The sequence below is a fragment of the Eschrichtius robustus genome, chromosome 3, assembly GCF_028021215.1.
Source record: "Eschrichtius robustus isolate mEscRob2 chromosome 3, mEscRob2.pri, whole genome shotgun sequence".
Classification (NCBI taxonomy): domain Eukaryota; kingdom Metazoa; phylum Chordata; class Mammalia; order Artiodactyla; family Eschrichtiidae; genus Eschrichtius; species Eschrichtius robustus.
Genome location: NC_090826.1, coordinates 128,284,352 through 128,310,860, shown reverse-complemented (window position 1 = coordinate 128,310,860; position 26,509 = coordinate 128,284,352). Strand labels below are relative to the sequence as shown.

Below are 26,509 nucleotides of genomic sequence, written 5' to 3'. Positions count from 1 at the left end.
GCAAGATGTATCTATTCAAAGTTTCTTCTTTCCAACTAGTGGTTTCTTACATGTTTGAAATTCTTCCTCCAGTTTAGAATCACTTCCAGGTCATAGAAAATTCCATCTGTAAAGAACTATAAGGGAAGATCTGATCAAGCCCCTGTGAGACAAAATGTCTGCCCGGAGAAACAGGCATGTAGAACAGAAGACAGGAAGGAGTTGCAGTTGCTGTTGAAAGTTTGAGCTGGGTCCACCTGGTAGCCTGAGGTACCCTTGAGTGATGGGGAAAAGAGGAGGAAAAGGTATGGAGGACGGGTGATCTCAGGATTGGACGTGTTAAAATTACACTGAAGGTGAGCTATGTGAGGGACAGTATTAGATTCATCTCGCCAATCAGGTGATTGGCTTTTTTTTGGCAAAAGCCCATGTCATATGCATCTTCAGTATCCTCCAAAGTGCTTGACATGGTGCCGAACACAATAAATACTTGTTAGCTGGATGACCAGTGATAGGTAAAATGTTCTGATCTGAGCTCATCTGAACTCTGCGTACTATTTCATTGTTTGGAGAAAAGACCTCACTGACTTCTGACCTTTGACTGCATTAATGCACACACACTAAAGGGGAGGAGCTCCAACCTAGGAAATAACAAATAACGTCTCAATGCATTTCAGTTATCATGTATCTGAATTGCGGTCGTTAGTAATACTACCTTCTGATGTTTTGTTAAATTACAAAGAGGCTGCTTTTGAACTTAAAACAGAATCCTTCCTTTCTGGGAAAATTACAGGCAGTACCTGAATTACAGGCTCAAACTTTTCAAATCACAAACTCGAGAAAAAAATTGCCCACATTTCACACTGCACTGCACCCAACCACTCCCTCTTCTTTGTCAACTGATTCCAGGGAGCTCCCTGAGAAAAGGCTTGCAAGTTTGAGAGAAAACCTGGGTAAGGAAATACAGAAAAGATGAGGCTAAGAAAAGTAAGCACCTGGGGTCAGTCCTCCAGGCAAGGCCTCTTTTATCTACTAAGTAAGCCAGCTGGCTCCCATCAGCCTCCTAGGCCCCTATAGTAAGCACAGTCTGGGTGCCTGCCACCGATGCTCAGCTTTTCATCCATACAGCTGGTTCAAAACACCATCGTCCCCGACCTGGCCTGTTGCAATAACCTCCTAATTGCTTCTCCTTTCCCCTCTAATATCTATTTTCCATATAGCAGTCATACTGTTCTTTTAAATTCATCAGTCAAATTACAAAACTCCCCAGCTTAAATCTCTCCACTGGCTTCCCACCGCCATCACACGTAGAATATAAGCCCAGCTCCTCACTGTGACTGACAAGGTCACTATCACCTGGCCCCTACCTATGTCTATGATCTCATCTGCCAAACTCCTATCACTTGTTATTTTCCAGTCACACTGACCTTCTTTCTGTTCCTTGGACCTATCAAGTTTGTACCTGCCACAGGGCCTTTGCACTTGCTGTTCATTCCCACTGCCTGAGAGGCTCTTTACTCCCATCTCCTCACGGTTAGCTCCTTCTTTTCATTATATCCTTGCTCATATAATCCTGTTCATTTCCTTTATAGGACTTAGCATCATGTGTAATTCAATCATTTATCTAGTTGTTCGTTTATGTACAGGTTTATCACCTTTCTTTCCCAGGAGAATGTAAGGTTTATGAGAAGAAACAATTTGTCTTTTTCACTGCTTCATCCCCAAAACCTAGAATAGTGACTGGCACACAGCAGGTACTCAAAACATAGTTGTCAAACATGAGAAAATGAGTGAGAGGAACAGAAAAGACAGTGCAATGGGAGTCTGTTCCACAATCATGACAGACTTAAACTTAGGCCCCCAACTTGGTTTCATCAGCAAATCTCAGAAGATGGGGCCTTGGGCTGCCCGGGGTTTATTGAGTGTTGGTCCAGATGATGAAAATTCAGTATATCATTTCCCATTAAACTACTGTTCTGTGTGTTTATCTTTATCACTGGGAACTAAGAAAGAAGAGGGGTGAGAAGGATGATCGAGGCACCAAAACCTAAGTGGCATTCTTAAAGAAACCAGACAAAGAGACCACACCATAAACGACATGAGAGCACCAGGAGAGAAGGGCTGAATTCATACATTGGTGGTCAGGGGGTAGGTGCTAAAGAAGGCTGCCAGAGATAAAATTCATCCAGTTCTAAATTTTTCCCAGCACTGGTCTTATACCAGTAAAGAGGGAAAGTCATCCCTTTCCTCCTCACTGTTGAGCCCCTGAGACACTTCCTTCCAGGACACAACCCTCTGGATGCCTCCATCATCACTACTGTTCATCTATACCATACTTTTACTAGTCTGTTGGAGGCTTCCTGGGACCCTAATCACCACTTATAACATTGCATCTGGAAAAATGAATTTCCAATTCCAAACAACCAAATCAGACTGACTCTTTCAAACAAAACCCTCTTCTTTGTTATAAAAAAAAAAAACCATTTCCATAGCAGGAAAGACTATAACCAGAAATTTTGGACCTGTCATTTTGTTTCAATATTTTAATCCAGTATTAGACCTGACACAATTTAAAAGATTTGTACCACTCGTTGAGATGAGGTAAAGAAGATCCACATATACCTGATTTAATCTTCAATGGACTTGTAAAAACTATACTGGTATGCTTTCTATTTGAGAGGATTATAGCTCAGAGGGGCTGGGTGGCATGTTCAAGGTCAGAGCCATGATCAAAATCAAGTCCTTATCTTGAGGAAAGCTCTCTGGCTCTCCTAATCTCTTCTCTAGTACTATCTTCAGATCACCCTTTCAGTCAAGTTCACCAAGCCCTGTAATTAACCTCAACTTTGCTGCTTAACTGTCATTGAAGTATCCAGTGACACGAGGGGTTTTCTTTGCAAAAATGTAATTTTCTAAAGGACTATTTGCATTTTTTAACTTGTAAGCCCAGTGAACAGTCCTGTACCACAGTTACAGGAGTCCCGTGCTCCACGGACTAAACGTCACAGAAAAGCCATTCAACTCAATCATCTTCTTCCACTTTTCTAGCCACTGGAGGATAAGTGATAGGATAACAGAATACGGGTTACCAGAGGGGTCAAGACAGGTTCTGGTTTTGTCAGGATTAACTTTGAGGCTTTAGGCAAGTTGCTCAGCCCCTTCTGAGTCTCAAAACCCTATTTGTAAAATGGGCATGACAATATCTACCACTCAGCATTATTGTGAAAATTTAAACAGTATTAAGTAGTATAAATCACCCAGCACAGTACCTGGTCATGATGAGTGCTCAATAAATCTTAATTTCTTTCCCTTAGCTCCCTTCCTCCATCGAAAGATCCAAAGACATTAGATAAGTGGTATCATCTCTGAGCCGCAGGGCCAAACACAGAGAAATATAGAGACTAATCCAAATTCCCTTTGCTAACTCAAGAACCCTCTTTGTTATATCATGGATACATTTTACATTCTTTTGGGTTAATAGGAATAGAAACACATTTTACAGTTACATTACAGAAGTTAATATCACATAGAGGATTATCTTTCTATGGAAGCATTATGCTTGTTACTTAGAAAACTGTATTTAAACCAGGAAGCCCAGCTGTCTTTGGTAACTGTTCAGCCCAAAGAAAAACTCATTGAGAAGGTGAGTCAGCAGGGCTAACTTTCAGGACAATCACAACCAAGGCCAGCATCTGCAAGACCTGAAATATGGGATGTTATGACACTGGGTGAATTACTTCTTACGTACTTAATTATGCAACAACAAGATTTGCAGGAGCATGACCACATAGTTCTCCTGAGTATACTGCCAGTATGCTCCATAAATGATTAAATATAAAATAAACAACAGCTAACTGTAAATTATGAAGTTGTAATTCCACTAAGGGGGTGCCAGTGATGTCATAAACCACTAGAGCAAAGTTTAAGTCACCAAAGGATCCCAGATGAGCTTAGAGGCCTGTAACTCAGCAGTGCTCTCTGCTGCAGATACGACTCCAGGAAAGCCTTTCCCCTTGGTTTTTGCCCCTTCTCATCTCTGCAAAGGTCCTCCTTTCTGGTTCTCTTCCTCTGAGCTCTCTAAAATCACACTAACCCTGCCTTTCTAAATGCAGTTGCTTTTTAACTGAATGGTCTGTCATTTAAGAGGCTATCCACATCTCCTCCACACTCTTTGAACAGCAATCTATGAATTAGATATACTTCAGTAGAAAAAAGCAAAGCCCGATATTTAACAGAAAAATCCATTTAGGGCAAAAGCCCTGGAACACACCTTAAAAGGAGATATTTGAGATGTGACTTTAGTATGTGCCAAGCTAATGTATGTGCCCACTAATGGAATAAATTTGTCTCTAAACATGGTAAACTTGGAAAAGTTATGTTGAAATTTCAAAATACAACCTTCCCACAGTCAATGTCTGAAAAAAGGGTAAATTAAAACTTGGCTTTCTCAGACCATGTAGAAGATAAGTACACAAAATTGCATAAATATTAGAAAAACTGTACTTTATCAACCATCAGAAAGGAAGGACTTTGTAAAAAACAAAAATTATACAAAATACTGAACTATAACTTCCTAAATGTGGCATGCTTTCATCTTAAAACTTACCTAAAACTAAAGTGAAATTGCAAATATTAGTATCTGTGTGATAGATTGCTCCTTCTTTAACATTTTTCTTCTAGAAGAAGAGCTGAGATAACAATCACTGAAAATTTATCATAGGATTTTTACAACCCCCAATAATTGCCTCAAACTGTTTTTCTTTGTTTTACGTGAAGCATTTAAAACAGTGCCAGGCACCTAGTGAGTGCTTTATGTGTGCTCTTTTTATCTCCCACTTTGTTCATGCATTCATTTATTTAATAACTGCTTTTTATTAAGCCATCTACGATATGAAAAGCACCGTGATAAGCACTCTGAAGTTATAAAATACCTGCCTCTCTGCCCTTGTCTTCAAAACTTTATACACCTGGTTGAAAAGATAAGATTGACACTTAGGGAGAGTTAAATAACAATGGAACACATAAAACACAGTGGATGTCACAAAGAAACATCATTCAATACCAATTACTATGAGAGAAAGTGGTGTACATCAGTGTTTTCAAACTTTGCGGTATATAAAAATCATCCAGGATATTTAGAATGCACATGACTGGTAGATTCTGATTCACTGGGTGTGGGTGGGGCCTTGGAATCTGCATTTTAAGACTCTTCTTTCTGATGCATGCGGGTGAGTTAGGGACCACACTTTAAGATACACGGGATTAGATTGCAAGGGCATTAGAGAAAGAATCAGATTACCTGTTATTTCTCTTTATCCTTTTTCTCTAAATCATTAGAAATGAACTGCACATGGGAGAGATGTATATAGGAGAAAGAAAGGAAGAATATAAGGACCAAAGGATAATTTTCCTGGATGAGGAAGGACTCCATGTTCCCTAAAGGAAAACAGTAACCCGGTTATCTACACCCCCAATTAGAGACTACGTAACACTGTAAAGCGCACAAAGCATTATTAGCAAACACACAAACACTTTTCCATATGTTGGAACTGATATTCCCAACAAAGCTGTGCTCCTAATCTCTGACTAATACCCACTGAGCATGTTTAAGAGATGATCTGCCTCTCATCTATCATGTGCAGAAGGTACATGGTACCCTGCTTCTCTAGACAGCTAGCACACGTCCTGCAATAAACCGTCTTCAAAGTGCCTCACCCACAGTGACCCATTTTCTCCACATGCACAAGCATTAGCCATGCTGTTCTATTACAGAAAAATGCCAGGGAGATTTAATCATTAATTGCTTGGCAAAAAGAAAAAATAAAGAGTCCTGGATGCTTCAAGATATAGAAATGCAGTCTGTATGTCTTCCAGGTTTATCAGATTTCAAAGTCATACATATGAAAGCAGGTCACGTATCAAACTGAGAACAGAATGTTTATCTTACTCAACGGGTTAGGAAATCTAAGTTGGCAAAAGAATGGCAACTTTATATATAATCACATTTAACTTAGTATTATTCATGTACAAAAAAAATTAAGTAAAACCCACAGAAATCTCAGAGGAGTGGTGGTATGACAGTGCTATGTTAGAGATATTGTACTACAGAGAAAATTTAACGTGATTGGTCTCCTGGAAACTTACTGGCTGTGTCAGGTCTGGGATAAGAAGTCTTGACAGCTGGTAGCCTAAGCATATGTCATATATTCTCCATTAAATTCAGTGTCTAAATTGGGGTTGGGTGTTTGTCTTCTTCAGTCACAATAAAGTCTGCAGTGATGGATGAAGCACGTGGAAATATGAAAGGTTGGTCCCATCTCAAAGTTTAAAAAGATGTGCAATATTGTTTCATGCTAAAGAAGGGGAGGGTGGCCTGAAAGAGATGACCGTAGTCAGGAACATCTGAGCCAGACTCCTGGCTCTGCCAGGAACTTATGGTGTGGTCTTAGGAGTGTCATTAAAAATCCTAAGGCATCAGCTCTGAACTGTAGATCAAAAATGGATGTCTCCCAGGTCACTTGGTAAGTGACATGCTGTAAGACTGTGACTTTTGGAGGATGGGAATATTCCTAATTTCAGTGACATTAAATGACCTCCAGCATGGATTGGGAAACCATATTGAATACATAACTGAGCCTGAACTTGTCAGAGAGGTTGTAGAATTGGAGAACAGGGAAAGGGCAAGCATTCAGGGTCTTTGTTTACATCATCTCATCATTCCAAACAATAAACCTGTGTGATAGATATTAATGTGTCAGTTTTTTAGATGAGAAAATCAAGACCCAGAGACTTGTCTAAAGTCAACAAGTAAGTAAATTGCAGACCCATCATTTAACATGGATTTGTCTAAAAACAAAGTAAAATGCTTTGAACCTCCTAGTGCCCCTAAATCTAAATTAAGTATTCTTGCTTTTGAGAATTGGATATAAATGTATTGAAATACATTCTTGTTTTTGATCTTTATTTGATAACTTAATTTAGAAAAGCCTCCATTTGATTCCTTATGGTATACTAATGTACATAAATTTAGCCCTTTATTTCTCAAATATTTTCACAAATGCAATATCTTTTTGGCCTGCTACATTCCCATGAGGAAGATAGGCACAGTTTATAATGAAGTTATATGCCCAGTTTATAACGAAGAATAAGAGCCAGAGGAATTAAAAGAGATTTGTGCAGCAGGGCAGTGTGTCATGAAGTGGCATGCTGGGGTCCCTCTTCCTAACTCAGTGTTGTTTCTCTAGATAATAATGTATCTAAAAGAATCCGGTTGACATCAAAGGTGGTGGGATACAATGAAAAAAATTAAAATGGGATCAGAAGAGATTCCTGATCAAGATTCAAGTCACTCAACAGTAGCTCACTAAAATTCTCCAAGCCACAGTTTTCTTATCTGTAAAATAAAAATAATTATGCTACCCCTACCTGCTTCTTAGAATTGCCTTTATAAAACATAATAGCAGTGGCACATGTTCTTAGAGTTTGTGAAGCAGTTTCACATTTTATCTCACTTTATCATTCCTATTATTAATGTTATTAATCCTTTAAGACAAGTAAGTCATCAATTTATACAAGTAATAAGGGAAAAGAATTAAGCAAACCAGCAGCCTGAGTATATTAATTCAGTTTAAACAATTGTACTTTTAAGGCCTACCCAAACACAGCTGGAATTTCCTGGCTGTTCAAGGTAGCCCTGAATCTTCAAACACACACACACACACAAAAGAAAAATCCAAAACAGTGCAGACAACAGATATTCTCATCACCCTGAGAAAGAAGAATGTTAGGGTAAGGGAAAACATACATAAATTTAAATAACACTTCATATATTCTGAGTAAAAAATGATCACACGCGGAAAAGTCTCTTCTTCCCTGAGGGAAGCTAGAGCAGACTCAATAACAGTCAAACATGCAGTGATATTATTTTCTTCTTCTCTTGTCAAAAGGGATTCAGCCTTTGAAATATATGTAGCGAAACTGCAGATTTCAGTTTCGTGATTAATGAACCAAACTACGTTTTATTTCTTAAATGTGTTAAGGATTCATCCTGTGTTCTCCCCTCGAACTTGAGGATTAGAGCAGCTGAACAGCACATCTGGTTATAGGCAAAGAGCTCTCTGGGTGGTTCTCCTTCTTTCCTCCTTTAAAACTAGGCAATGTGGGAAACTGCAGAAACTTTTATTGGGGAAGAGTGACTTTTAATCCTCAAAAATGATGATTACTCTCCCTGTTCCCCCTTTTTCATGAGAAAGAGAAGGATTAATTATTTAGCTATATCTAATTCATAATTTTAAAATTTTGTTCTGCATGATGTTATATCACTTGTTAATACTTTCCCTAAAGAAAATATTTGCATTCATCAGGCAAATGTTTCAACATCATTTTGCCTGGGAATGATTTTTACATAGACTTCATAATAACAATTTATATTTTCTCTGCAATTATCACTTTAAATAAGGGCTGGGGGACTGCAGACTTTCATATCTGGATAAATGCATTGTCTTTGATTTTTCTAAGTGCCTCGTCTTCTGTCAGAACACACTACCGTGTCCTGGAATAAGTTGCTATCCGACCCGATCATCATTCTACAGGGTACAGAGAAATATATATCATTTTCCTCCTCTTTTTTCTACAAAAGCATGTATGAGTCTTAAAACATTTAATAAAAGAAAATTCAAGATCCAGGGATCTACAATAATAGAAAAATTTCAGTCCCTTAAGATATTTTCTTCTCAACTTGCTTTGTGGCACTTTTCTTACTAAATCATGTAAAAATGATTTTTTTTGAGCAGTAGCTCTCCAACTGTGGTCTTGGAATGTCCTTTAGGTATTAGGCAGGCTTTTCCAATTTCAAAAGGAGACATGTGCTCATGTCTAGGGAAGCTTCCCAGCTAGAACAAGCAGAAAAGAAAAAGAAACTGTTTACTCTGAAGGTCTTTACTGCTGGAAATGTACCCACTGGAACTTGAGAACGCTGGGAAATAACTGTGATGTCACAGCTCTCATCATTCTTGGAGAACTTTTGTTTGTTGTTTGTGTGTTTGTTTAACTTTTCTGATGAAAGCAAGTGGGTTCAACGTGTGTGTGTTTTCTTAATTTGGTGGAAACACAGTCTTTGAAAAATTAAGAAAAATCAGCCATCAAGAATGTTGTACATGGGCTTCCCTGGTGGCCCAGTGGTTAAGAATCCGCCTACCAATGCAGGGGACACAGGTACAAACCCTGGTCTGGGAAGATCCCAAATGCCGTGAAGCAATTAAGCCCGTGTGCCACAACTACTGAGCTTGCGCTCTAGAGCCCGTGAGCCACAACTACTGAGCCCACGCATCACAACTACTGAAGGCCACGCTCCACAACAAGAGAAGCCACCGCAATGAGAAGCCTGCACACCACAACGAAGAGTAGCCCCCGCTCGCCGCAACTAGAGAAAGCCCGTGCGCAGCAAAGAAGACTCAACGCAGCCAAAAATAAAAATAAATAAATTTATTTTTAAAAAAATGTTAATACAAACATTGTGTAAAAAATAAAAAAGAAATACTTTAACATCTGTTACCTGTGTCTACCTCAGGGTGGTGAAATTTAGTTGACTTTCCCACTTAAACTTTTTAATGTAAAATAATACATTTTCTAAAATAAGCATGTATTGCACTTTGGTATTACTCATATTTTAAAAATTACTTGCATTAGAGATTGCATAAACAGAAGAATCGTACAATACCTCCCTAAAATTATCTATTTGATATATTTGCTTACTACACCTGTGGAATAAACCCCGCCCAAAAAAGTCTCTAATCTTAAGAAAACTCTCAAGGTAAATTAACAATTTAAAATATTTAGAAAAGAATTAAGCAATACCTGTAGAGGAACTGATTATTTCTACAGTAAGCATTGAGAAAAGGGATTTGCTTGGTCTAAAAGAAGCAGACAAAGAAGATGTCACAAGGAGGTGATGGAAGCAGAACCTTGAAAGGTAGCATGGGTGGGTTTGCAAAAAAGAGGCATGGAGCAAGTACATTTCAGATCAGAATCAAAGACGCAGAAAAGAGACTAGAGCACATGTACTAGCCTAACTGGCATACTAGTGAAAAGTAGGGGAATGGTTCGAATCAGCATGTGTGTGTGAATGAGCAGGTTGCTGGGGCAGAGATAAAAATATAGATTGTAAAGAGTGATTTAAAAAAAAAACAGGACAAAATTTGGTCTTAAGATAGAAAAGAATGAAAAGTAATTGTGAATTCTAAAGAAGAGGAGAGCCACGATTTTTTAAAAAATATATTTGTAAAATTGCACTAGCATTCACTCATTCATTCAACCAATATTCTTTGAAGATCTGTTATATCCACTCTGCCATCATGTACACATAGAGGAGGACAAGCATGGATGCAGGCAGACCCAATTAGTTAGGAGGCTGGCTTAGCAGTGCAGGTGAGATATCGTAAAGATTTAAAAAGGACATGAATTCAAGTGATTTTAGAAGGTAAAATTGTTGGGATTTGGAGTTGGATTGGACAGAGGCATAAAGGAAGGAGTCAAGGATGAGTCTGAAGTTTCTGAGTGTTGCACCCACATGTTTTGATACAGGAAAACAGAAAAAGTTATGAGAGGATCAGACTGGGAAAAGGAGCTCATTAGTGCCATGTTTAGGTTGTTTTTGAGGTTGAAGCATTTTGTGCTGTTCAAATGGAAATGTCCAATAGGTAGATGCATATATAGATCTGCAGCTCCAAGGGGGGGCCTTGAAGTTATATCCTGGGAGTCATTAGTATATAGATGGTTACTAAAATGGTGAGCCTAGAGGAGATCTCCAAGGCAAAGGGTTTAGAGTGGGAAGAGGAGGGGAGGGGGCTTAGTACTTATGTTAGGTTAGAAAGGGTATCCACTAAACTTAGGGAGCTCATTCTATCACTTAATAAGCATTTACTGAGCACAGACAACAGTTTGGCACCTGTCCCAGTGGTGTGTGACTGCTGTAATCCAGACCAGTATTTAGGGAAGTAGCACTGGTAGAAAATGGAAAGAAAAGTCACAATGTACATAATTATTTAGTGTCACCTCCCAGTTTGGATTAATGTTGATGTATGTCAGTGTCCAGGTATAAAGAGTTAGATTCAATGCCTGTTTCCACTAGAACTTTCAACTTCATATATTTATGAGTTACTTGAAAAAGAAGCAGAATAGTAACCAGTTTCCCAAACCTCAATCCCCAAGAAGTCTCTAACTGGCTATTATAAAATGAATCATCAGAGAGGACAAATACATGAAAATACCTAGTACATTACATATTTTGATCAAAAGCCTTCTCCTTTTCTGAGGATTCTAGAACAGCATTTAAGAGGCTTCTGTGGCCTCTAGCATCAGTTTTCTCCACAGCACACAGATCTTGGACAGCCAGTTGGGGCACAGGAAATGAATGCAAAGAAGAAAAGGATGGTGGACAAGCTCAGAAGGCCGGAACACTGACTCCCTATCACTCAACAGACCCAAGCCAATTCTACCAAGACCTTTGCAGACTACCATGAATTTGTGTAGATAAATACAACGGCAACTTGAGAAAACATGTTCTCTGTATATATCTGAAGTGCTGGCTAGGCCTTTCACTTTGCCCATAGTCAAGCTGATTGAACTTAGCATTTCCTGGCTCAAATTTTGATTGAGTTGAGCCCCTTGGCCTTTAAGTTGTATATCTCAATCATCTTTGAAGAGATTTGGCCTCCGCATGTATATTCAGAGTACTGGAAGAGTACCCATCTGTTTTTATGCTTATTTATAACTACACCACCTTCCAGCACTGCGAGGTCCCTTAAAATATAATGACATGACTGATGATGAGAAATTAAGTGAATGGGGTGAATGTTCTTACTCTCAGACAAACGTTTGTGGGAAAGCAATTTCCCTTCCAGTTCTGGCCTCATGCTTCTGTTTCTAGTGAACACCCAAGCTCAAGATTATCTTGGAAGGTATGTATAAACTACCATCGATGCTAAGAAGACAAAATATTCATTCTGTCCGTTTGTTGTTCCCAGCATTGCCTTGTCCTGTTGACCCTCCAATGTCAGGGTGAGAAACAGACCAAGAGAGAAGTAGAAGATCCCAAGATGTACAAGGGTGTATCCTCATCTGTGCTGTAAGTCTCTTGAAACTCTTGCCCAAAAAGGGAGGATCAGTGGAGGCCAGGAGTCAGATTCAGGGGTTGGAAATGGTTGTGAGTGCCCAAGTTGCAGGCACACAAAAGATGGCGGGGGCAGCTATTGCTCTTCCTTTGAGGGGAACAGGCTTACCCTAACCCTAGGGCCTAACTCTAAGGTGGCCAATGCTCTGCCCTATCCAAGGACTTCAGGTACTATGAGGGTTTCTGTGGCAGTTTTGCAGCATCTCACTACTACTGCCAGCTCTCCGTCTCTCAGAACTGCCCCTCTTTCTTTAAATACTTGGAGTTCATCTACAGAAATGTCTCACCCACCTCCATAAGGACAAATCTTCTCCTTCCCATTGGAACCCAGGCATCAGCCCTAGCACCCACCTATCCAGGGTCATCTAGTCCCACTCTCCTCCCGTCCCTGCCTGCTAACCCTGGAATACTGACCACCCTCATTTCAAAGTAGAGGAAGGCACAAAGCCTACCAGCTGTTTCCATGTTTCCGTTAAAACGCATGTGTAGCGTATATTTACGCAGTCCCCGCAGTGACTTCACGCTATTGATATTTCCCATCTTTTGCTACTTGTGTAGAGGGGTCTTCCAGCACGTCTCTCTCTCCTGCGGGAGTCCAAGGGTTTTTGAGGGCCGGGGTTAAGTTCCAGCCCCGACCTGGGAGGAATGCGCCCCCTTTCGGCGAGAGAGAGCAAGGAGAGGTGCGTCTGGCAAGGCTCGCGAGTGCGTTCCACCTCGCCGAGAGCTGCGCCCCAGCGCCCCTGGAACTGGGAGGAAAAGGGCGGAGGTGGGGTGGCGGTTTTCGCATCTTCGTCCCGGCCAGCAGAGATGGAGAACATTAAAATCTAAGATACTGTGTCTCTATTTTACAAGTTAAAATTCTTCACTGAATTACTGAATTAATTCTCCCTCGCCCAATCTACTCCCTCCCCCACGTCTCCCGCCCCTCTTCCCCCAAATAGATGAGCGTCGAAGAGAGCCTGCAGTTCTGGCCGGGTGCGACCGCCATTCCTGCACGAGAGTTTCGGTATAGTCCCTCCTCATCCGGCAGTTAAGAGCATTTCCAATCGCTTGCAAATAACTCCTTGAAAGTAGACAAAATAGGAACCAGAGGACCTGTCCTTGTTCTTTCTCATAACTCGGGTCTTGGGGATTCAAATTAATACACATTTTTCAAATGCATTCCTCATTTGGAGCTGAGTCTGGGGAAATCAATAATGGCAAAAATGAGGCCCAAAGTTCTTGGGAATTAGAGCTCCCTCATTACGTGGTGCAGCAAAGCGACGGCTATCCAGTGCCCGAGAACTGCATTCTGGTCCTAACTCAGACCTATATAAATTCCTGTATTTGAGAACTCCGGGAACAGCAGAATGCTTGATTCTAGTTGCACTCAGACTCTTCTGAGAAGTCACTTGTGTTTGTGATTGATTTGTTCTGACGTGTTTTCTTTATTTTCTTTCATAAAATTTCCCCAACCCACCACCATTTGTGCCTTTGTTCCCCTCCCCTCCCCTGAAGTTGCTTGCCCCTGTAATCGGCTTCCCAGATATTTTTTCATCAAGAAAAGTGCTTCCAGGACAAGTGAAATGTAGTGTTTTTTTTTTTTTTGTCTTAAACCTAAAATTGATAGGCCATAATTCTCTGTACGACTACTTCCTTGAGGCTGCCTCACTAAATTAGACAAATGACAATGCCAAGAATCTACTAATATTCAGACCACGGTGGAGACTCCTTACTCAAAAACTTACGTTTGTTTGGAAAACAAACCCACTGACCCTAAAACACCGATGACTCCCTCCTCAGACGTCTCGGCAATGCTTCTCCGCATTTACTGATTTAATAACAAACAGCATTTAGAGAAAAGGAGTTCGTGGCAGTTTGTTGATATTATTATTACTTTTTGAGATGGTTGGTTTTTAACTGAGTGCTGTTAGCCTGCTCACCAAACTATTTGATTTTACAAGAATCTAAATTCTTGTGGATAAATAATAACGCTGTTGACATATGCATCTCCTTTGAATTGTTGAAAAGGGAGTTAAAGTGTACCAAAACTATGAGAGTGGCACTCGCCCCGCATCAAGTTAAAACCCGGAATTCGACAAAGAGCGTCCAATCGGATTACAATGGCCCGCAATCACAGGTAGTTCTGTAAATGTTTGGACACGAAGTGGCAACAGGGAGTTGGCCCCTTATCCACTCTCAGGGGGACAAAAAAAAAAAAAAAAGCCTTATATCCTTTTCTACAAATACACTCCCCCGATTCCTAAAAATTGTACTTCTTATGGCTTTTGCTGACTCCATCTCTCCTAAAGGGTAAAAAATAAATACATATTCTCAGAGCCATTGAAAGTCCGCACCGCCAGGAGCGAGAGGCACGCGGGGTTCGCCGCGCACGCACAGGCGCGCACGGATTTGCAACTTCCTCGTACCAGCGTCCCTGGCGCCCCCGCGAAGGAGAGGGGTTCTCCAGGAGCTGGAGGTCTGCCTTGACTGTCGGCCCTGCTGAAGGAGGTAGCAGGTAAACAGGATATGGGAGAGGAACTGTAAAAGAAACTCATCTTTTAAAAGAAAAATCAAATGGGTCTAGGGATCCTCATCGTTGAAAATCTATAGATGTCATTTAAAACCGAAAAAGGTTCCCGGAGGTAGCCGCTGACCGGAGCGGCGTTCAAAATTCGGATCTGAGCTGATCTGAGACAGTGGAGTAGGAAGATCTTGGCTCTGAAATTGCTGTGGGGTTTTCGCAGGGGGCGGGAGGGGGGTGACATCTTGTTGGTTTGGAGATGATTTATTTACTCGTGTTGTAAAATCTAAAATGACGCCCCTGGGAAGACGAAGGAACTGCAGGGACCCGTGTGACCTACTGCTCCCCGCCAGACGCCCCTACACTCTGACCTGAGCTTGCCCGGGGAAGGTTAAGGTCGCCGAGCAAAAATGCAGGTTTGCGCGACGCCCAAGGTGCGGGAAAGGCGCTCCGGAGACTTGGGCAGGGCCTCCTCAGTGAAGTGAACTGTGGAGCCAGTGACTCAGTGTCTTCTAGACCTGGGGGATCTGGAGCCCCAGGGAGTATTGGCAGCCGAGGCCTCGGACTTTAGAGGCTCCCCTCCCCGAAGCTTCAAACTCCAAGCGCCCTTCGCTCCAAAGCGGGAGGGAGTCATTAGACGGTCAATTTCTCCGAAATGGTAAGAGGAGGCCATTCAGCCCCTTGCTTCTGCACGTAAGGTAAACAGAATTCACAACCTCTTTTCTGGACTTGACATTCAACCTTGGGGACTCAGTGACCTCCCTTGATCCTGGATTTCACTGCCTCCTTTAAAGAGAAAAAAATTCCAGGCTACGCTTAAAACGGTATATTTCGTTCGCTCCCCTCCCCTGAATCGAGGCCCAAATTCAGAGTGGCGGCACCGGCCCCAGGGCCCCAGGGTGGTGCCGCATAGGAAAATTTCTTGGCGCTGTAGGTGTTGCAGATATTGAGACTCCAGTGGAATTGATGTTCCGATATGAATTCCAAGCAGGGAGCGCCCTGGAGAACGGTCCCGCTCTCCTGGGCGTTTCTCTGGCCTACAGGAGTCGGCAGAGATGGGCCCCCGGGAATGTGGCAGGCGCATTGGGCGGGTGATTCCTTCGCGCCGCGTTTACACCTCTCCCTTTGTGACAAATCGATTTCCCCGAGCCGCTGTTCTGCATTTGCATCCCGCCGTGGCCCGCGGTCCAGCTGCGCCCGGTGCACACTTAGAACAGCCTTGTGAATGTGTGCTAGTGTGCACGCGTGTCTAATTGACTTTCCGTCTACCTTTTTATGACTACATGTGTTTCCAACAAAAGGTCTTATTAGGACAATCTGGTTTCACTAATTTAGAGGTTGGGAACGTGGAAGGCAGGCGCTTTTTTTTTTTTTTTAAGAGTTTGCAGAAGTTCAGATTAAGAAATGACAGCGGGATGCACCGTCCTCCTAGAAGTAGGTCTGCCTATTTTTATGACCTGTTTCTCTTTCCTCTCCCTGACTACCCCTGTTCTACCACCACCCCCTTCTCACTCCACACGCCCCCATTAGCCACTGGATTTCTAACCGTGTTAAAGAACCGTTTCTTTAAACACTTAAGATATTTGAACCGAGAAGTTTGAGAAATTTACTAGGCTGGGAGTATCAGTAAAAGGAGAAAGAAATCCTTCAACAGAGAGGAAAGTGGAGTGAATAAGAAAAAAGGGGGGGGGGGAACAGAATTGTGGTGTGGAGTGCAGGAGATCAGCGGGAAGCCTTCACTTTGAACAGTACTTGGCCCCTCTTTGCTAAGACGGGTCCAGTTTGTAATTCAGAAAAATTTGCAGTATTAATGATCTAATATTGCAAGTGTAAGTAGAGTCTGTTTTACTTATTTCAGCTGAACAGAAAATTTAGGAAGGACCTGTTGCTATATAGCTAGCTCTAAGAGGAAAAGGTGTCTTTTAAATGTTCCTCATCTCTCCAAAGGAGATTAGGATTTCTCACTCTGGAGTAGACTCCCAGCAGGCTGCTAAAAGCGCCTGACTCTTGGTGCCCTCCTCTGTCCCTCGCGGCTGGCAGCCTAGCTCCAACCCCCTGCCTGGAGGCTCCTCTCTTCTCTGATTCACAGTCTGACCCTCACTGCCCACAGTGGACTGGAGGCCAGCAGGGCTCCACTGGTCCTGACTTCCAGGTAGCTCATGACAGCTTCCTTGGCATCTCCTGGTTGGGGCCCAAGATTAAGGACAAGGGTCCTCCTGGACACTTGCTATCACTCAACTTACCAAATCCTCTTATTCTCATCCCAGAGATGGGGAAGGAGGTTGAGGAAACTTTGCTTCTAAAAGCAACTACTATTTGTTAGAAGGATAGGCCCTGGTCATCTCCAGAAAGCAAGGCCTGTGGCGTGGGGGGGGGGGGGCGGGGGTGGGTGGGTGTGTGTTTTTTCTCGGCTACTTTCTCAGCCCCAGGTGTCCATCAGCTCATCCCCATCACCTCGCTCTGCATTCTGTGACCTCCTTCTGGAACTGTTTGTCTACCATTCTTCCTCAAACACCCTCTCCCCCAGAATCTGTTTCCTTTCTGGGGTCACTCCCCACTAGGCCTCCTTACTACTAGAAACTCTGTGATGTGCTCAAGTATCAAGCAGGCAGGTTCCCACAGGTGTCATCCCTTTTTCCCTCAGGACAAACGGTCCCCAACTCCTCCTGCTGCCCTTTGCCTGTCGCCAACTGCCCCGCGGTTGTCAGGTGCTCAACGCAGCCTCAGCTGCGCCAGGCCTGGGTCTTGAAAGAGCCATCCCTGGGCTGCCTCCCCACCACTGCGGCCTCGCCTCAGCTTCGGGGTGCTTCCCAGCTGGGCGCCTCAGCCCGGTCTTGCTCTGTACCCACTAGGAGGCCTCCATGAACCCGAACTCCCCTCTCTTTGTGTCCACTTAAAGTCAAACGACAGGAACCGTCAGCATCTCTCCAGACCTGCCCTGCGTGGGCCCTGGGCTTGCTGTGGCCACTGACCCTGGGCCTGCTTTACACAGCCCTCCGCTTGCTTTTGGGGCAAAGCAACCCTGGCTGGTCTCCCTTGCCGCACCCTGATTTTCTATACAGCAGTTTCTTCACAATGTTGTTTTCTGTTGTGGCTCCAGCCTTCAGTTCTCCGAATAGTGATAAACGTTGTGATTAATAATTAGCCATGGCAAAACAAAAAACGGCAGAATTTGCAGAATTAGTGAAGCTGGGTAATAGGCATATGGAAATTCACAATCCTATTCTGCCTACTCTTTATATGTTTAAATATTCCCTAGTAAAGTGTTTTAAAATAATATGATTTCACAGTGCATTTTCTTGAGCTACAAGTGCCTACGCCTTTGGTGGTTGACTCATGCTGCCTGCCTGTGCTGGGCCTCAGCAGCTCCCCAGAAAGCACCAGTAACCTCAACAAGGAGGCCTCTGCGCCTAGCCATTATCGGGGACTTGGGGACACGGCTCTTCACTCCTCAGAGTTGCCCAGTTTTTCCCTAGTGTCAGGCCAGGTCAGACTCCCCATCACCCTCTGCCTCTGCGTGCAGTAGGGTGGATCTGCCCCAGTTTGCTTTTGGCTAATAAACTCTAAGGGGAGCCCAGGCCTGGACCAAGGATGCAGGGCAAGCAGCAGGCGGCCTGCGGTAGAGATGGGCTCTCCCTGCGGCCTGTTTCAGCTTGGCCCTCCCACCACTTTGCACAGGCCTTGCTTCCAGCTGTTTCTAAGTCCCATTTGCTTTGCTATCTGTTTTCTGAGAGTCTGACCTTGGCACTGTTTTTTGAAAATCACAGAATTCCAGTGGACCCCCTGGTTCCACAGTCTCCAAGTTCCAAGACGAAATAGCAGTCAGCAAATAATGGCATGGAAAGGGATCAGCCTCATTCAAAAACTTCCAGCCAAGTTCTGACTCTAGCAACCTTGTGTAGGAGATATCCAACCCCACGTCACCTGGGATGAGGCAGGTGACAGGTCTGTTATAGACTCCAGGACGTATGGATACACTCCGAGTCACGTTTTTTGAGGTACAGCTAATAACGCGAGGTGAGATTTCCTTGGGGGCGCGATACCAATCAGGTAGGTTGCGGAAGGGAGACTATACATGGACTTTCCTGGAAATTTTGGGGCCAGTAGGGAGAGCTCCTTCAATGCGACACAGCGCTCCGCGCTTCCCCAGCGCATCTCTCCCGTGCGGGCTCATGCGGGGCGGCAGCTCGGGTTTCACCCCTAAAGGACACTACCTTTGCTTCGCCTGAGTCTTCCCGTGTCATTCAGGCCTTTCATTCTACCGGAGGTCTCAAACCTTTATGCAGGTGTCCGCAACAGCCGGGGACAGAGAGTGGCTCCGGGGACAGAGAGCGGATCCGGCTTTCTAGCCGGGCGCTCCGGCGCCGCCTCTCCGGCACACCCGGCCTTCGGAGCCCGCGCGCGGTGCGCAGCCAGAGCAGCGCGGGTCTAGCTCGATTTACGCTGTGCCCTCCGCCACCTCTGTCCCGTCTGCCCTCCAACCCGCTTACGCCGCCCGGGAGAAGCCCTCCGGACTCGACTCAGCATCTTTAACCCAATGCCTTCCGAAACAGGGCGGGCTCCCCGAATTTGCACCGCTCTGGGACCCTTTTCCAGCCCAGCCCCGTCGCCCCGCAAGCGGGAAGATCTGGCAGCCGCACTCGTTCGGGACGGAGAGGCAGCGCAGTCGGCTTCGGCGAGAGTCTGCGGCGGGCAGAGTCCCTGACCCCAACCGCAGGGCCTCCCTCCAGCGTCCGCCCTGGCTCCGTCCTCCGCGGAGCCCTCCTTTTCTCATCCTTTTCCCTCTGTCTGTGACCGGCCATTCCTCCGGCCACTGCCACCAACCTCTCCTGGTTCCTGACTTTCTCCCCCTGGCCCCAGGCGGGCTCCAGCCGCCCAGCCCGGACCCCCGCCCTCGACCCGGGACACACACCCCCGCGGGCATGCGCCCCTCACTCACTGTCCTGTTGCGGGGTGTCGCTGCCGCTGGTGAGTCCCGGCGACTCCAGTAGGCTCCGGCCGGCCTCGCCCACGCTCTCGTCCGCCTGCGCCGCCACCATGTCCCCGGCTTCCTCCAGGTCTAGCAGGTGACTGACGGAGAAGTTCTTTTTCGCCTGCAGGGTGTCGAGGTTGCCCGGGCTGTCCAAGCGGCCGCCCAGCGCCGGTTGCCGCTCCAGAACGTGCCCGTAGCTGGAGGTCATGGTCTCCCCCTCCGATCCCACCCACCCCCCTCTTCCCGCTCGAATCAACACCAAACGCTGTGGGCGCGAGGGGGGAGAGGAGAAGAGTGGGGAAGAGAGGGGGGGAGTGGAGAGAGAGAGAGAGAGCGAGAGAGAGAGAGAGAGAGAGAGAAGGAGGGGAAGAACAAAAAAAAAAGTGGAAAGAGGGCGGGGGACCCCCTTGTGTAGAGCAGAGCGTTCTGCACCAGCAGCCTTCGACAGCCTCGGTTGCTTTCCTGAGGCCAAGTCCGGCGGGGTCCAAAGAGATAATCCACACCAAAAAATAAAATTAAAAGTCACCCTATGTTCAAGTCAGGAGAAAAAAATCCCTTCCAGCTCTCCAAAAGCGTCCACGCGCACACACTAAAAATAATAATAAGGGGGAGAGAGGAAAGGGGAGGCCAGCAGGGCGGGGGAGTTAGGCAAACAGAAGAACAGAGAAGAAGGGGTGGGAGAGAAGAATCAAAGTGGTTTGTTTTTTTTTTTAAGGTTAAAAAAGTTATTCCCAGGCAAGAGTTCAAGCACCAACAGAAGAAGGCTTGTTCCAGCGTTAAAACATCTTCAAGAAAACGTGTTCCCCCTCTCTGCACTCCTGTGGATTCTCAGGAGTGACTAAAGTTTCAGGAGGAGAGGGTGATGTCTTGCAGATGTATTGGAGAGCAGGATTCTCACTTTACTTTTCGTAAGGAAAAAAAAAAAAAAAAAGGGCTCCAAGAGTCCGAAGGAGGGTGGTGGGTTTCCCCGTTCCCTTCTCCCTCTCCCCCTCTTCTTGCTGAGCTCCTTTTTCCTTCTCAGTTGGATCAAGAAGCTCTCTGGCACTTCAAAAGGCACAAACTGGCATGCAGAGGAGGCTTTGTAGGGAATACAAGAAAATTGGAGACCCCTGGGAGGGCAGATCTCGACTTAATAGGAGCCTGTAATTACGTGGCAAAGCCTTTGTGCGGTGCCTGACGTTTTACAGACCCCTTTTCTCCATCACAATCTCCTTCTTCCTCCTTTCCCTCGGACCAGAAAAAGTCTGATTAAGAAAACCCCCTTTGCCAACTTCTGAGCAAGAAAGAAGGAGAGAGGGAGGGAGCGAGAGAGGGAGAGAGGGAGGAGGGGGGAGAAAAGGGAGGGAAAAGAAAGCGAGAGAGCCCCTTCAGATTTTTTAAGTAAAGGTCTAATTATCATTCCCCTGCAATAGTATCACGGGGAGAAAAGACAAACTGAAACCCATAGTCACTTCAAACGGGCTGATTATTTTGCTTCGGCATTAACTCCTCCAGATTTGTTTAAGATCCTGTTGGAAAATCTCATTTGCATGTTTTGATAACAGCTGCGGGGAAACTTGTTGGAAAAAATCCACAACTATCTCAATCAAATTTTCTTCTCCCTCTGCCTTTTTTTTTTTTTTTTTAACGTTTCCTGCTGTTCTAACAATTTTTGGGTGGTGGGGCTGGAAGAGCGTCTGAGAACAAGGGAGACAGCAAGCATATTAAGGCTACATTTGGCCCTGTAGAGGCAGCCTATTAAATAATGTAATAAAATGACAGGAGTGATCATAATGGAAGGCTCTCCCACGCTTCCTCCGTGGACTGAAGGCAGGTTGGGGGAGATCTAGAAGGCACTGAATCGATTCGAGTCTTTTCGCGCCGCTAGGAATCCCGGGGCCAGGCAGTAGGAAATTTACATATTTATTTAGCTGGAAGAAAGGACTCTAGGAGTTTGTCATAATTGCTCCCCTTCCCCCCACGCTGGCCAATTTCGTAACCTCTTTGGCGCGGCCAAGGTCGCTTCCCCAGGCTACGACGCTAAGCCGAGAGGGTCGCGCTGCCCAGATGCGGAGGAAGCAGGGGCACTCCTAGAGCCAGCTGCGGGCGGAGGCTCCAGCGGAGGTTCAGGGTACAGTCCGGCTGCCCTGGGGGTGGAGGAGGGAGGAAGGACGGAAAGGGGTGGACGAACCCCCATCTAAGTCTACGGATAATGCTTTGTCGTTCTAATGCTGAGCCCTAGCTCGACAGACGACAGAGAGGTGCTGAGCGATTTTTTCATGACCTGTTGGAATTTGGTACAGCTTTAATAGTCTCATTAGAAATGAGTTACTATATGACTAGTAAGTAAAATATTAAGTGTTTTTTTGTGGCGTTTTATGTTCGTTAAACACACACACACATACACACATATTCCCTCACTCCCTTGATTACTAAACTTTTTTTTTTTCTTTTTTCTTTTTTCTTTTTTTCCCTTTTTCTCCTGTAGCCCAGAGGCTCGACTGGAGAGAAAGAAGGGTCCGAGTGTGTGTAAATGGTTTCTGGGCTCCAAACGGCCACAGTTAGCCCAGAACTTCCAGCCCTGATCTAGGAAAAGAACATTTGATGCCATCAAAGGGCTGCAGATTGAAACCAGATGTGCTCGCCTCGGTTCTTTCCATGCATTTAATTAAGGAGCCGGGATGGAGGAGACTTTTTCATCATTAGCCCACCCACTCCCTCCCTCCTCTTTCCATCCCTTCGCCCTCCCCCGCGGCCCGCTCGCACCCGGACCGGGAGCCCCAGAGCCCAGCCAGCGCCGCGCGGTGCGCAGAGCCCATCGCTCCGTCTCCCCAGTGGTCGGGGCTCTAAGCAGTAAACATCTGTCCGCGTCTGGGCTGGGGCGAGCTGCGCGGCAGGGCTCGCGGGATGCCGGTGGGAGACGGCCGAGCTCCCAGGTGGGCCCGCCGGAGTGGGAGCGTTGGAGGCGGGTGCCTTGCGCGGAGATTTCCAAAACCGTTGGTTGCGCGCGCCTAAGGCGAGCGCCACATGTGTCAGTGCCACCGGCTGGAATGGACGTGACTTAATCACATAGAGAGGTTTTCACCCGGCGTCCCGCTGCATGAGCTTAGGTGAAACGGCTGAGGGGCCGGCCGTTTCTCCCTTCTCTCCACGCCCCGCGAGGCACGGCTGGGTTTGTCCCCGCAGACGAGTCAGCCTCTTCGAATCTTCCCAGAAATGGAGCAGGCCCTAGCCTTTCCCTCCTTCTCCACCCTCATTACACAGTTGTATTTTAATGTTTCTTTTCGTCCTTGATACCAACCGAACTGCATTTTGTGACAAAGGTCTGGATAAGGGACTAGGGGCTTCTGACACCCCCAGGACTTGCCGCTTCCCCTGAAGACCCATTGATCTCAGTCATATGAGGGGAGATCGCCCTTCGGAGGAAGTTGCCTTGTCCAGAGTGTGCCGTCAGCCTGGTTGGTGACCGAGAGGTAGCGACAGGGGAGACACGGGCAGTTGGAAACAATCAGACGTCTCCACTTGGGTTCCGCTGTGTTTTCCAGGGGGATCAGGCGCTCCCTTTACATCATCCACTTGTCATACTCGTAATAATATCAACCAATTATACCAATACCAACTAAGATGCTAACGGTTTCAACAAAAACACTGGGCACATTTGCTTAGCATTTGTCGACCAAATTACATATACATGCATATATATGTATGTATATATACACATATATACATCTATAAATTTCTATGCACAATATTTTCCCAAAATGTCTTCCGGAGCGAGAGCTCAAATACCAGCAGACTGTGCGGGGATTGCCCAGCTGCCACAGCGCAGCTCTCGGCGCTGCGCTAGAGTCCTGAGGCCCGGGAGTCCCCCTCCAGGAACTGGGGTGGCATTTGAGGACTACGTGGCGGGAGAAGGGCTGACAGAGTGTTCTCCAAGCCCAGAAGAAGTTGGAACCAGGGGGCAGACTCCCGGGGTGTCCAAGGGAAGGGAGATGCCAGCTTGAGGCAGGGTCTGGAGACAGGCGGCAGGGCCCTTCTGGCAGTCCCGGCGTGCTTATTTTGGAATCCTGCGGGAAAGGCTCCCTGGACTCTTCACCGCTCCAGAAGGCCATTCCTTCCCAGGGTATCCGTACGCCTCAACTGCAGGGACCAAGCCCCCGATTTCTCACCACAGGGAGCTGGGGCGGCGGGGTGAGTTGGGAGGACGCTCTGGGAGGGTCCCCAAGAAAGCAAATCCTCGAGGCATAGACCCTGCAGAATTGATATTTTCTTCTTGTTTAGGCCTTTGTGGAGCTTTTCGCTTTTTATTTTTTTCTATTAACAATTGCTAGTGGATTGGATCCACACCCTTATTATGTTTACACAAAACATTTGTAATTTGTTGCGATTCTGGACTGTAATTAAAAACCAGCCGGATAACCCTACAGGGAGATTCATGAGCAAGAAGCGCATTCACCCGGTACGTGGTGAAAGGCGTCGGTGCCTGCTGCCAGCTGGCCAGGCGGGAGGCTGGCGCGGAACCCTCAGAGCCAGCGCAGACGCTGTACCTCGGGCACACAGAGGCGGGCCACGGAGCTCCTTCTCAGAGTGCCAAGGGTCTCCACGCCTGGCCTCTCCCTGCGTCCAGGCGCCAGGCCTTGCTCGCCAGAGGGGTGGAGGGAGGGGGAAATTGGTGGATCAAAGTTCTCTCGGCTCAGGTTGCAGGAACCAGGAGGGCCAAGCACCTCTAGAATTAGAGAATGACCATCTGGCAGAAAGATGTCAGGGGAGGAGAAGCTGTGGCTGGGAGCACATGCTCATCTCCCGGGCAAGCGGCAGGCCTGGCCTGGGAACTTAGAAGTCCTCAGAGAATGCTGTGGCCTGTTTAGTTACCTAATCACTACTTTGTTTTCACCATGTGACTTCCTTTTGGGGAAAGTTAGAAGGAGAGCCTTTCTAACTCAAAATCTCTAAACATGTGTAGATCTTTCCTTGGCTTTTGCTTTGACTTCCATCCATCAATCAATGATTGTTAAAATGTGAAGCCCTGGATCATGTAATTAACCAGAACCCTCTTCTTCATGATCCCTCCGGGATCTGAGAGTGGCTTTCCAACCCTTCCTTCTGCCCTATCCTTTTTAAAAATAACTCCTGTTTCTAGATTCCTCCCCAAGTAAGTGGGAGCAAAGCTTGGACTAGTAAGGAAACTTGCCAAGAGATCAGACCAAAGTAGGAGGGAGGTTTGGTTCCCAGTCATGTGTCCTTGTGTGGTCCTATTCATAGTTAGGTTTGGTATTGATTATTGTCCAGGATTTCCCTGGCACTGGAAGCTGGCAGAACTCTGCCTCATCTGGCTAGCAGAATGCCCTCCCCCCCACCCCCAACCCCTCTGAGGTGGAAGCCAGGAGTTGTACTCTCTGACATGTTAATAAGCTGACATGATAATCACGTGTGACAGGTCGTAGGTTCCATGACATGTAAACAGGACAATACCACCCTCATGCAAATAACATGCTATAGGGGTGGAAATGTTTTCCTGCTCATGGTTGACATTCTAGTATATATTCATTAGCAATAAAAAAGGGGAAAAGTGTAAAATGCAAGATAGATTCTTCAGGGTTCCCACAGTTTAGTGTTTCCGAGAAGATTTTATGCCAGACTTGAAAAAAACTCTCCTTTGCCCTCCCCGTTCTGGTTCTTCTTATCATAAGTGGGATCTCAGGAACATTTCTCCTATGCATGGGTGAATGCTCTCTACCCACGCCCACCTCCATCCAATAGCCCTATTGGATTATTTTGGGATTTTGCAATAATCAAAGGAAGTAGGACTAAAAACACACTTCCAGGTAGCAAGCTGGTAATAGGTTCATTTTGTTGCAGTTTGGGAGGGCCAACATATTCATGTAGGACCTAGTGCAGTTTCACTGGAGCTATCTCCTCCTCAAACCACTGGACACTGACTTTGCACGTGCCACTGAAGACACCGGGGACCTGAACATTGGCAAATGCAATGCGTACTCTCAGACTTTCCTTTGCCAAATGCCTTCGCTCTAATTGACAGTATTGAGCACTCTCTTTTTGAAATTTCTTCTCCTGGTTCTCTATTTCAATGACCACTTCTTCTTGGCCTTCGTAGAGTGTTCCCTTTTCGTCAGCTTACTCCTTAAATATTGATATTATCCAGAGTTCTGTCCCTCATCCTCACTGTCCTTTCCAGTAAACAGGTTGTTACTAAAAGATCTCATATACTTTCATGGGTCAACTACCCCTTGTTCATCAATGAGTCTAATATCTAAATCTTAAGCTTTACCACCTACTCACTGTCACCTTGGGCAAACTGGGCAAGTTACTTACCTCCCTATGCCTCAGTTTACTCACCTTTCCAATGAGATAAACCATGCTCCTACCACATACATTCATGAGAACTAAATGAGAATGCATGCAAGCCATTAACACACTGCTTACCGTATAGTAAACCCTGAAAAAAAAAAATAGCTATTTTCTTGATGGACATGCACGTCATTAAGGAACCTTAAACTCAGCATGTCCAAAACGGAACTCAACCTAATCTTCCCATGCTCCGCCTTTTTCCCCAGTAGGAAACCTAGGAGTTACCCCAAATTCCTCCCTCTCTGACATGACCTCCAGCTTATCCAGGTAACCACTAAATTCTGCCTGTGTTATCTAACTAGCATCAATCCTGTCACTAAGTCGATAAGTGCTTGTCGAATTGCAACTGAAGATTAAGTAACACTGGAGCAAGTGAATAGGCAACATTACGTGGGAGTGTGTAGCTATAATATTATAGTGTGTTCACATTATATTAACATAATAACAATTAGTAGTCAGGATGACTTGCGAAATGACCTCAGAGGAAATATGAATGTGCAGACGCCATACCTTCTCTGTCCTGAGGAACTCAAGCCTT

At 45.4% G+C, this 26,509-nt stretch overlaps 1 protein-coding gene across 2 annotated transcripts in view; it reads right to left on the bottom strand.

Annotated features, from left to right (window-relative positions):
• PRRX1 (paired related homeobox 1) overlaps positions 1–20,870 on the bottom strand; it is a 72,288-nt gene extending 51,418 nt beyond the window's left edge. For both annotated transcript variants that reach the window (XM_068541229.1, XM_068541228.1), the window contains exon 1: positions 19,591–20,870. In XM_068541229.1, the coding sequence (XP_068397330.1) occupies positions 19,591–19,831 (241 nt within the window). In that variant the 5' untranslated portion in view covers positions 19,832–20,870. The remainder of the gene's footprint in view (positions 1–19,590) is intronic.
• Between the last annotated feature and the right edge of the window lie 5,639 nt (positions 20,871–26,509).